At 36.6% G+C, this 13,350-nt stretch overlaps 1 protein-coding gene across 3 annotated transcripts in view; it reads left to right on the top strand.

Moving 5' to 3' along the window:
• Positions 1-13,104, top strand: part of nfatc2a (nuclear factor of activated T cells 2a) — a 172,137-nt gene extending 159,033 nt beyond the window's left edge. For all 3 annotated transcript variants that reach the window (XM_068000600.1, XM_068000599.1, XM_068000597.1), the window contains one exon: positions 8,057-13,104. In XM_068000600.1, the coding sequence (XP_067856701.1) occupies positions 8,057-8,071 (15 nt within the window). In that variant the 3' untranslated portion in view covers positions 8,072-13,104. The remainder of the gene's footprint in view (positions 1-8,056) is intronic.
• The last annotated feature ends 246 nt before the right edge of the window (positions 13,105-13,350 follow it).

The raw sequence follows: 13,350 nt of genomic DNA, 5'->3' as shown, positions 1-13,350 counted from the left end.
GATTTCCATGACTTCCTAACTACCTGCAAAAGATTCAAGTTCCTTTACAGTGATGCAGATAACACAGGCCTGATACCTTTGTATCATTTATAAATATATAAATAGGTTATTTCTGCAGGGATGTAATGATTTTAATTTTGGTACTAATGCACTAAGGACTCAAGTAGGTTTTTTACAACAAATTAGCAGCACAAGTATGAGATATGCTTGAGTTGCACATTCTTTAGTGCATTTTAAAGATCTGTTCCAACTCACTTGAGTTTACTGATTTTAAACAGGACAGGATTGGAACACTGTAACTGATCAACCTGCTTATCACAAAATCCTAGTCTTGAATCCTCTCTGTATTATTCATTATAATGAACAGCAGCTCCAATGACTAAAAGCTCTAAATTTGACAATCCTTTTCTACCGTGTACCTGAAGGACGTTGCTGTAGTGATTGTTGCACAGCAGTGTCCATCTCTCAGCTAACCATTGATCAGTAAATCAAACAGAGCGGTGTACAATCATAGAGTAGTTCTGACAATCTGTAGCCACAGAAGTGGAAAGTTCCTAAAATTAAACCAGTGTTTATAAAAGTTAGAGCAGTCGGCCGTTGTACTGAGGGGAAGTCCTTATCTAACGTCTTGTTTTGAATTGTGCTTGCCTGCATTACTATTTGACACAAATCTATACTGAACTTGTTGGTGTAGGCAGAATCTATCCACATCAGATAAGGGACGGATAAGCGATAAAACCCTTTCCACAACCAACAGCACAGGAAGTCTCACATTGAAGTTTTAACTTTCAACATTATTGTACAATTTGAAGTAACTGGTAAAACATTCTGATAAATTATTAGTTTGATAAAATACTACAGAAGCCTAAAGTAAACGACGCAGTATAATGATTCTACTCCCTGCTCTTGATCTGAAGCCTCTTCACACTCTGTAGCAGAGGAGATGATAGTAGCGCCATTAAATGCCTCTGAATGTTCTAGAAGGTATAAATGAACAAATAAATTGGAGCGCTTCACTTTAATTCAGTTTCCATCATTTTGCACAAATTCTCTACCATTTTGCATTTTTTTGTGCAAATAATATTAATTTTGGTAATTCCTAGACTAGTGGTGCACAACAACATAGATGCAGAAAAAGAGACAAATGTTTTCTAAATACAGCACAATCTTCAAGTTTTAAAATTTAGCTTCCTAGAGTACATTCTGTGGATTGTATTATTCTGTGATATATTACAATGTTGTCAGGAGTATACAGTTAATACAATGCTACACAAAGTAAGGTGCTGTACAACACAATTGCCTCAGTAGGTCTGTATTCAAACAGTACAAGTTAGGGGTGTAACATTGCAATTGGTGTTTATTCTAAGCCAGGGGTGTCCAGACTGAGGTCCATGAGCTACCTGCAGCCCCCCAGGCTTTGGCATTCCAGCCCTTGAAGTTCAAGCAACTTAGTCTTATGTGCTCTTATATTTCTTATTTTCTAGTTTGTCTTGTTTGAATTACATGGGCCTAGAGCAATAGTCCCTCTTTTTTACGGCCATGTGTGGAATGAATTTGGGTTTGTGCACCGATATAAAGGCTGTGTGTGCCACTGTTTTAAAAAAAAAATCACAACTTTGAATAGAACATCTTTTTAGAAAACATTATTCAGGGTATATAACAAACAGAACAAATATACAAAAGAATTGATAATTATAACAATTTAATGTTATATTGGCTGATAAATTTATATAATTTATGAAATGGGTTTCTTAAGTTGCACTAGGATTGAGCAGACCAGCCTCATTATATTTTATTAAAAGTTACCTGACGGGAACGATTCCAATCAGCTTTTTGTTGAATCAGCTTAATGACTCTGATTCAAACAGAAATAAATCATGTGCAATCAGAATTTTTAAATTGAGTCAGAAATACAAAACAGCTGTCAAATCAGTCAGTGTAAATTTAGGGATAGGGAATAGTTTAATTAAAGCTCCCTCCCTCCCCCCCCCCCCCTCCCATTGAATCCTCAGCAGGGTTAAAAAAAAATATTGCATTACAGTTGTACACCTTGCAGGTCTCAATAGTTTTGGCAGCCTATATAAGGTAGGGAGCAGTTTGTACATGAAGAACCTGAACTGAGGGAGGCAATGGACAAAGATAAAAAGAGACAATCCTTGGGGCAACTGAGGGCTTTTGGATAGCAGTTGTATAAAACAATTTAAATCAACTTCATTGTTTTGATTACAATGTACCAATGTGATTGGAAAGTATATTTTAGCACAACTGTAGAAGGATATTTAATAACATTATTCTGATCTGTGTCAGAATAACTTAATTTGTAAATATGAAATATGGAAATTGATAAATGATTATTACAATATGTCACGCAATTTAGGTTCATTTGCAGTTTACTTCAGAAGCTAACGTTGAATAGGATAGTGACAAAAACTGGTAATTGCAGTAATCGTCAACTCCCTCCAATGTTATTTGCTACCAATGCCTTAAATATGTTTGTCTTTAGTCTAAAGTAACAGTTCTCCACAATACGCACTAGAGGTGAAAAGCTTTCATTTAATTGAACGCATATCCTCACCGAATCTTTACTGAATCCTCGTGTGCTGAGGTTTTCTGATTGGAAACTCAAATCAGTTATATCGTGAAGGATGGAAATATATATATCACCTCAGCCGTGTCTCCACTGGTTTGGTGCGCAGAGAGAACGATGAAATGCACGGCACACAACTATCTGGTGCGCAGCCGTGCATGCGGCAGCTTAGAGGGAACAGTGGCCTGGAGTATCAGTAACTTGAGATACATTCAAATTAAAGGGATTGTGGATTTGACCTCCTATGTGGACACTGAGATTCCATGGTACATATCTATGTGGCCCACAAAGACAAAAATACCGCTGTAAACCTTTGTGTTTGTGTGTTAATAAACCATGTAAGAGGACAGCTGTACACTATTGCTTCAGTGTTTCACATCCCCATAAAGCACTTGTCATCAGACATTCCAGCTTAGGAATCTCCTAGAGAAATACCCCTGATTTGGGGGCAGATGCTTTTATTTTAATTCATTCTGTAAAAAGCAAAATACTGTACTGCAAACGCTGTAAATCGGAAACAAAAACAGGAAACACTGGAAACCAACAGGAGGTCAGTCCGCATGTGTAGTGAGAAGAGAAAGTGTTGTGAAGAAGGGTACAAGCCAGAAAGATCAACTATCTGTTCTCCCCACAGATGCTGGCTGATCTGTTTTGTATTTCCAGCTTTCGTTCCAGATACTGCAAGATGTTTTTCCTAAAAATGAAATGAGAAAGATTTTTGCTTGTACATTGAATTTAAAAAAACTGAATTCCTATTCTTAACACCATAGGGTAAAATTCCAAATGGTAAAGTTTATGTATACATGGTTAATTTGTCGTACTACAGTCCAGTGTGTGTTCAGATGTGAATTTTGCCAAACAGAATTTCTACTGTTGCAAGTTTTCAATCCTGAGAACAGTTTCTTATTGAAGTCATATATTTAAAAGTTGAAAATCCTGAATTCATAGCTCAAAGGTAAATTCTTCTGTAAGGCAATTTACCAGGCTTGTGAAATGGGTGGAGCGTAGTCATGTGATCACTGGCATGGGGTGTCACTGACTTGTGCTGTTGCTGTAAAATTAAGACTATTCATAAAAATGAAAAAGGAAAAGAAAATTCTCACAGAGGGAAACATAAAGTTATACTGCAACACTGAGCCTTTCCAGAATGCCCCAGTGAGACAACAAGACCCCTTCAAATGTTATTACTGAATTTATCTCTCTTCCATCTTGCTGTTGAATGCAATGTTGTACTTTGACCAGCTGATTGAAAGTTGTTAATAGTCAGGGAAAATGTAGTGATTATACAGCGCAATATCATCTGGTGTACTGCTTTTGGTATTAGTGCAGTGAAATGGCCTTCAGATTTTAAGCCATAGCTCTTTTGTTTATGATTTGCATGTTAGCTTTTACTACTGTAGGGCTAATGTACAAACAAAAAGTGTACATCAGCAGCCATGTGTCATAGGTCAGCAAATCAACAAACTAACTCATTTGGCAGGAAGGAGCCAACATAACCTTTTGTTATTAAAAAATTAAAGAAATGATATATGTGATTGATCACCAAGTTGATGGAGGTTTGCACTAGATGGGATGGTCAGTCTTTCAAAGCTTAGAAAAGTAGCTGCATATTGGCAAAGAGCCATAAGTTTTTATTATAGTACATATAGCATGCTCAGTAAATTACCACTGTAACTACAAGGATACATGTAACACCATTTCAAACCTAATCCATCAATGTGACTTTTGACATGCTTTGTTTCCAATTATTTAATTGAAATCTGGATTGTGCTCTTTCGTTCTCTCTCATTCCCATTCTCTCTTATTTCCCTGTTTGCTCAGTCTCCCTCTCAATCCTCTTTTCTCTTATTCCCCCTCTCTCCTTTTATTCCCTTTCATTCCTCCTCTCTCATTACAATAGTGTAGTAGTTACGTTACTGAACTAGTAATCCAGTGACTTCAAATCCTACCATGGCAGTCTGAGAATTTGAATTCAGTTTTTAAAATCTGGAAATAAAAATCTAGTATCAGGTAAACAGTGACCATGAAGCAATGAGATCGTAAAAATCCAATTGATTCACTAATGTGTTTTAGCAAAGGAAACTTGCTGTCCTTACCCAGTCTGGCCTGTGTGTGACTCCAGCCCCACATCATCTGCCCTCTGAAGTGGCCTAGCAAGCTGCACAGTTGTATCAAGTGGTTACAAAGAATTGCAGTTCAAGAAGGCGGCCCACCACCACCTTCTCAGGGCAACTAGAGATGGACAATAAATGTCAGCCTTGCCAGTGAGGCCCACGTCCCGAGAATGAATTGTAAAAAAAAATTCCCACTCTTATTCACATTCTCCCTGTCCCTCATATTCCTTCTCTCTTTTTCACTCTCATTATGCCTGTTATCCATTCTCTTCCATTCCCAATCTTCCTGCCTCTTTCACATTTCTACTTTTTCATTCCCTCTTGCTCATTTCCTCTTTCCTTCCTTCCTTTTTCATTCACTCTTCCTCTTCTCTTGATGCTACAATTCACTCTTTCCTGCTGTTTCATTCCCTTTCTCTCTGATTCCCTCACTTCATCCTTTTCCCAATCATTGGGAATGTAGGAACATGCATGCTAACCATGACAGCATTTTGGAGGCCTGGTTCACTTGTCATGTTTGCTGAAAAAAATCAGTGTAGACCAGGCCCCTCTTTCCTTAGTGCTGTTTCTGCAAGAGTTATACAGCAAATGGAAGTGATTTTGGCTGCTGCAAGCCAAAGGTAGGAATTTTCCAATCTTTGGGGCACTTTAGAATCCCTGGTTGTGACATTCCAGTGCCTTTGCCAAGATCATTAATAAATATGAACAACAAGAACTGTAGATCTTGCGAGTGACTCGTCCTCTGATTTTCCTTATGGGGGGAAACACCTGACTTCTGCCATAAACCTTGGCTGAGATTAGGGCCTCTCAAAGTAAAGAATCTGGGAAGGGTTTGTCCAATAACTAAAGAACAATAATACTTGCATTTTGTAGCCTCTTACTATGTCCAAGTGTCTCAAAGGGCTTCACACAACAAATTAGTTTTGAATAACAATAACTGTTATGTCGAAAGACTTTGATGCTTATTTCTTAACCATAGCATTATTCTGTCCTAGTGATTTGAAACCTAAATATGTAACAATGGGAGGGCATTTCCTTTAATACATTAAACATTATATCTGACAGTAATTCAGTTCACTGTCTTTTTTTCTTGGGTACATAGTAATACATTTTTCTTCCAAAACAAGTGCACTCATCTTCCCACAAGGCTTTTTTAATCTCTTCAGTGTATAGAATGCACTGAAACTTTTGATGCTTTTGAAAAACAGCCAAGGTCAGGCCCACAAAAATAAAAAAAAACCCTGCAATGTCGAAATACTGTTGAACTGACAGTCACTCTGTGGTTGTATGCTCACCTAGTGCAGGTGAGGAAATGGGGCATCTGAGGACTACCGCCTACACCTTTCACCTTCGAGTTATTAATAGAATGAGGGGGCAACTAAACTTTCCATTTACTCACAGTTATCATTTCCTTGTTTATCACAAGAAACAGGAAGTTGTAGAAAAACATGCTGAAGCCTGTGCTCGACAGAATGGAAAAAAAACTTTCACCACCTTCCTGTGGTCATGTAGAGCTGTTATGTGGAGACTGTCCACTCTGTATTTCTCTACTATTCAAGTACAGTTTTGACTAATGTATGAATGTCAAGGAGGTTCTCTAAAGCTTAGGTAAATACACACACTTGACTTCCTTTATTGGCAAGATTACAAGTACATATGTTTTTGTTTATTTTGTAATTTTGAAAAACGTTAACCCATTTTTCATTGTTGTCAGTGATTCTTTTGATTCCTGACAAACTGGTCTGATGCAAAATAACTTTGAAGCTGAGTGATGCTGAAACTTTATTTAGACAATAATGCATGAGCAGGTTTGTGTTTATTGTGGGTTTTAGCCCGAAACAAAGCCAAGTCCAAAAACTGGACAGTAGTCTATGGCCTGCTAAAAAAGCTAGATAAATGCATGCATCTCCTTCACTGCTACCATTCAATCACTGTGCATGTGCCAGTGTTTATTTCTTAATTAAGAGTTTGCTTTCTGTTGCATCCTGATTTTCTTTCCAGTTCAGCACAAGAGCTTTTGAAGCTGCCTGGAATCATGCTTTTATTTAGACAATAGTAACCTAGATGTGAGGAGATTAGAATTTTATCACATCAGTGATTGTTTTGACACAAAGCAAATCTGAATATTAAAATGTTCTCGTTGAGGTTAAAACCCTTTATATAACTGTGCCCCCAATGCACATTTGTCATTAGTTTCTATTTCCAAAGGCCATGGCAAGGGCCATGTTCCGAGTTAATAGACATTCTGAAGGGAAATGCAGAGAGGGGTGGTGATCTGCTGGCAGATTCTAATGGTACACTGGTGAGTGGAATGAGTGGGACAGGAAGGAGGTTGGTCAGATTAGCCCCCAGGGGTCACGCTGGGCATGAGGGTCAGCGAGAGGTTGATGGGGCAGCTAGTGTTACTGCTTGTAAGGAGAGAGCGAGGGGTGCCTCAATGGGCTGTTTGGAGAATGTTGAGCGATGCACATAGGGTATCCATGGACTTGTACAAGGGGTATTTAGGCCTTGGATGCCAGCAGGAGAGCAGTAAGGCAGAGGAGTAGTAATAGGTTGGGGTAGGGTTTGGGGGGTATAGTACCTGAGAGAGGGACTAATGAAAGGAGGTATGACTGGGTAACAGAAAGGGAAAGGAGAGAAGGGCCCAAGAGGGGCTGAGGGGGAAAAAAAGTGGTGAAAGCAATGGGTTCAGGTACAGAGTGGCAACTGAAATGCATACATGAGTGGACACAAAGGGTTGTAGGGTTACAAAGGCATGGCAGAGATCAGATGAGATACACTGTGTTTATAAACTGAGGACAGGGAGGAAACGATATGAAACAGTTCAATGTTGAAGTCTGAAGCCCTGTGGTGGGATGAAGTTGACTTATAAACAGCATGGAATCAGTTTGAAGCGTTCATGAATCAGTACGCAGGTGTGGAGACCATGGGGGTAATTTTAACTTTTGGCAATGACGTAAAATGGATGATATCGGATCGGCCGCCGGTTATACACCGCTCCTGATTTTTCCTTACCATTGAAATCAGTAGAAAGGAAAATTGAACAGGACGTATGGTGGACACCCAATCCAATATGACCTCTTTCACGCCATCACCGAAAGTTACAATTACCTCCAATGAGTGTACCAGAGTTTTAGTCAATCACAGTGCTGATATTGGTCTCGCCATGATCTGTCGTGAGATTTAGAACTGTTCTCAGCCTCGTTGTAATGTTAGACTTTCTTTTATCTGGTAATTGAGGAATGTACTTATTAAAGATTAGTGACAAATGAATTTGATTATGTATTTTCCATTCTACATCTGACACAAGGATTTTAATGTGGTTCCTTTTTGTTTCTCTTCCTTTTTTTTGCAGTTAATGAAATTATAAGAAAAGATCTTTCTGGAATCACAGCGAGAAGCCAGTCTTAGACCCAACAAATTCACAATGAACGCTTCCTAGCACAACCTCGGAGACTCTCCACAATTCCAGTGGTGCCCTGTGTTTATCAACGGGTCAGCTGAAAGGTTCGTACTCAGCTGCACAGAACAATATGCTGGCAAGGAGTTGGCTATTCTGACTAATCATCATGGGAACTTTCACCATGTAAACTTCATCTTAGCAACTTTTCCTCATTGTTTCCATTCATTCAGAGTCTTTAGTGGGTCCAAAAACGATATTTTTAGTTTAAGCATAAGTTAAGTTTCATCCAATTGGATCACACCCATTGTCACAGGGAAGCCAGGATGAGTTCCACCCAAACTTGCAAAAAGAACTGAACTGTAGCCCTATCCATTGGATATTTTAGCTTTTTTAAAAACATTCTTCCTAGCAACTCCTTTAGTTGCAGGGGAAAGGTCTCAAATATTTTTGCAACCATTTTCATAGAATAGATCCAAATAGGGCTCGAAGTGAAAATGAAAGTGCTGGTATGAATGAACTGGTTAACTACCAAGAATGTGCACCTATGCCAAGTTCACAGCATCAATATGGCCTAGGCTCATTTATATAGGTGCCAGCGGACTACACTGGCACACACTGTACAGCGCCATTTTGAGCACCAGTAAAAGGGAAAAAAATGCTTTTTTTAAAACTGACCGTGTTGTTTGTAGGAAGCAGCTAGATACAGAAAATTAAAAAGAGCCTCTAGCTTTCTACAACAATTTTTTGGCTTATGTTGAGCAGTAGGAACTGGTGAATGACCAGCAGGAACACATGCTTTCCATCAAGCATAGTAAGTCATTCTATGTCCAATGGAGTACAACAGCCATTTAAAGAGTACAGTTAGAATCGATGGACTGTATTGAAACTCTAGTTCTTTTCTGCCACATTCTGGGATATTGATGACATAACTCTGACATGAAGTCACATTTACCAATCTCACAAGATTACAGTGAGAAAATCGTAGAATCTAAGAGCAACTATTATTTATGCTGATGCACCAAATATTTGTCGATTTTATTTAACCAATATCATCAGTCATTGCACGTCTAGTTGTTAACGCATAAAGCTTTTAAGAAATAAATCTTTGTGTATAATTAAATAGGTTTTCCATTATAGAAGATACTAGTTCAACAACATATATATGTTAAAAAAAGAGCTTATTGCTATTTGAAGAAATACTGCCATTGTGTTCTTTGAATCTACTTATTTTTTTAAATCTGAGAGTGAAGTTATTGTCTATGTTTTCAGAAAGAATCATGATAATATCAACCATATGTTAACATATCTGGTGTACATATGTGTTTATTTTTGAAAGTTACTATGTTTAGCAGCAAATCTGTAAGTGCAAACTTCTCTAATGCCCAGGCAACAGTTTCCAGTTTTACAGTCCATTTTCTGGGGACTTTAATCATCGTTATTGAAAGCCACAACACAATGCTTGTACATATCACAGGTTAAATGTTTGTTGTTATTTTATTATCTCTATTTCTTCTTTAAAATGTAATTACAATGTTATCATAATATCCAATTACTGATAACGTAGCACCTAGGTTGTCCCAAGTGTAGCCATCTCTAGCTGGATGGTTTTGAATTAATAAAATTTTAGTCAGTCTGATGCCCCAACTAATTGGACGATGCAGACTTTGAGGTATTCAAATCCTCTGCACACGGTTCATTTTGTCAGAATACAGGATATGCTTCCTGACACCTGGCCTCTGGAACAAAATACTTGTTACAATTGAGATGGTTATCACCATTATCATTGGCACTAACAGTTTATAGCAGCAAACTAAATGATGGCCTGATTTCTTCCCCTATTAGAAAAGATGGAGCATTATGTGCGTAAACTAATGAATAGGAACTTGGAGTTAATTATTTGTGAAGTCCCTGAAGTGTTTCCACTGAATGTTTGGAACATTTTTGGTGGCACGCTGGCCTCTGACCCTGTGAATCCAGTAACCCCACTTTGATATTGCATAGTACTGGTGCTAGGCCAACAATCCCACTGTATATTTAAAAAAACACTTACTGACCTTTCAATTCTAATGAAGCAGAAGGTTCAGTTGTTTTTTTTTCCATTGTGGAACCCTCCCCTATTCTTGTCCCACTTATTAAGGAGAAATGACCCTTAAATTTCTTGCACAATGGGAGGTTATTCCTTTCCACTGTAATTCCAATGGTTGGTAAGGATAAATGCACAGCAGAATTAGATTTAAACGTGGTTATAAATATTAATGTGCTACTGATAACTGCCACATTGTGAAACACAAAAACAATATTTTCAACCTAATGGCACTATAAAATTATCCTTTGTGATACGGTTAGATGAAAATAGCACTTAGGCTCTGTAATGTTTCATATTTCACTCATCTAGAAAGAAAGGGCTGTTCAATTCCCCCATTTTGCCAAACTATGAAAGACTATTTTCTATAAAAGCTCTTCTTGAGCGTTTTGGCTTTCCTATGAGAAACCAATTGTTTTGAAAAGCCCCCAGCACACAGGACTGGTTTGTAATTTGGTGCCATATTAGAGATCAATCAACATTCTTTCTTCAACAGTCCATTCTGCTTTATAAATAGGTACATTAACCTTTAGTCTCAAACACTTAGGTGATATATGATTTCAAAATGTTTTATTGATGTGTTGAATGTAGACCTTAGAAAGCACAAATGTGGCTTTCATATAGATGACTTTATTTTAGTTTTGTATTATGTTTATATTTAGCTTGCTTAAATTCTGAATGCTTCTCACAGTATTTTCATTCCATAATAACCGATTATAAAGAACTTCAGTGATTTGTTAGATGGTGTTTCATATATTTTATAATCACTGTACGAATACTGCCAATTACTGTAAATAGCTTGTAATGTAGGGATCAGAAATGAGAAGCCTTTAACCGTGATGGAATATAGATACTAGGGATGGCATCTTCTAATCTTACATTGTAAGCGCATCACTTTCTTTTCTTTCTCATTTAAAAAGTCACACTTAAGTTTATCTACTGTCAAGGAATATTTGGCTCATACTGTAAGTCTATGTGAAGGAATCTTCTTTAAAATTATTTTTTCTTCCCTATTAGTTTACAATGATGGAGAGAACAAATCTCCTAGCTTTTGCTTTTGAGCATGCTGTTTCCTGTGTCATCTACATTTGGTCTCCCATCTCTGATATAATTAAAACAATATAAGAAAGGGTACTTCTATCAGTAAGTCCTTTCACAAATCCCATAAAATAACCTATTATATCCTATATTACAAATTGAAATTCTTACTAGTTAAAAAAGTGTTACAGCAATATATAATCTTCGTAAATTTAATATACGTTCAATTTTTAGTCGACCCTCAGAATTTCTTTTTGTAAACTATTCCCTTTTTCTACAGTTAAAAGCATATGAGTAATAGTACTTAATAAGTCATAAATCAGAAAAGCAGGATGAAGCTAGACAATCCATTTATGTGAGTTTACAATTCCACATGTTTAAAATGAAAATCTTTTAAAATGTTATGTGAATTCATTTGGAGTGATAAATGAAGTACAAATATATTTTCATGCTTAATTTAATTTCATGATTCTAAACCTTAGTGATATCCATAAGGAACATTGTTCTTTATAAAGCTGGCCCTGGACACATATTGTAACATTATTGCTTTTATTTGAATATTTTATGCTATTGAATATTATTGGATTGTCGCAAAGTGCACAATGTAGCTCCAGTCTTGTTATAGACTTATTTTATTGCAAATATATAACAAAAAAAGTTAGTAATTGGGGTTAAGATGGAAGATGTATACAAGAGTCAGCTTCTTGTAATGTGTAATATAATTTGTGTACAGTTTATTACAGAACTATTTTTTGCTTTGGAACATTGTCAGCTCCGACATTATTTTGACTGTCATCTTTTGCCGAGCTGTTTCAGTTCTCTCAAATAGGTTCTAAGTGACGCACAAGATCCCTGTACCAACAGCTTTTAACCACTTAAAATCAGCAGTGTGGCAGTTTTGTTGTATCTACATATTGATGAGCAGGGACATTTTGTATTGGTTTATTTTGGATAATGGCCACATTTTTACCCGCGGAAACACCATCTTTCCTCAGTTGTCTGAATGTTTTGCTGCAGTGCCTTCCTGTCATTGTACTGAAAAGATTTCAAAGAAGAACTGCTTGCCAAAAAAAAGCAAGCGTGTTTTCCACAGATCTCTGTAACATGAAATATTGAATTTCTGAACAGAGAAATCTCGTTTTTTTTTTGCTAAGCAGCTACCAAGCAAAGCATGTAGCGAGCCAAAAAAGTTCTTAGCAATGGTCAACTACAGAAAGCTGACTCATAAAGGGTCATGGTCTATGTGTGATAGCAGAAAGAATGTGATAAAGTGAACATTTGCACTGTTAAATGTAATGAGGTTACAACTGCCATTGTTTAAGAGCAATATATTCCTTCTGAATGTAGAACTTCTCTAAAGACAGCACTATATTTTTTGTAATGTAAAGATTTCTGCTGCTTACCTTTTGTACTTAAAAAAAAAAAGTTCTCAGTAACTATTCTTGTTTTGCAAAAGCATGTTGTTGTTATCTTTATTTTAGAAATGTAGAAAATTTGAATGTTTTTATTCAGTGTTTCTCCAGATCTTGTGCCATTGTTGGTACTATTTGCTTATTTGCCTGCATCTTTAACCCCTTCAGTGTCAGATCTTATGGGATTTGTACTAACACATTGTAGTCAAATACTGCTTACAAATACTAGTGATATATATAAGTATTTAACATTTATTCAATGTAAAAAAAATGTATTTACTAAGATTTTCAAAGAAACTAAGAACTAGCATAGAAGGGGTTAAATACATCTGACTTATATTGTCATATATTCTTTAAGCAAAGTAATAAATCATAAACTTTTGTACTCTGATGCTAATTATAATAAAATTTTACATGTCTTGCTTAGATCTGTGCAATTTATCAATAAAAAAGAAAAAATAGCTTGAGTTTTTGCCTCCTGTATTATTTTTATTTTTAACAAGGATTACTAATTGCCACGAGAAATTACTACATTATAGCTACTTTTTGGTTTGACTGTGGTCCTGGTCAATTGAATTGATGCTGTAAAATATTAAAAGATTGGCTTGTTATTAAGAACAATTAGAACTTTAAAAGAATTGTTTGGGCCTAATGTCGGGTACAAATTACAATGTATTAGTCTGAAAATTAGCATATATAAAATTTGTGCTGCT

This window comes from Heptranchias perlo, chromosome 19 (assembly GCF_035084215.1).
Source record: "Heptranchias perlo isolate sHepPer1 chromosome 19, sHepPer1.hap1, whole genome shotgun sequence".
NCBI lineage: Eukaryota > Metazoa > Chordata > Chondrichthyes > Hexanchiformes > Hexanchidae > Heptranchias > Heptranchias perlo.
The sequence above is the reverse complement of the archived record's forward strand: the minus strand, read 5'-3'. Positions and strand labels throughout refer to the sequence as shown.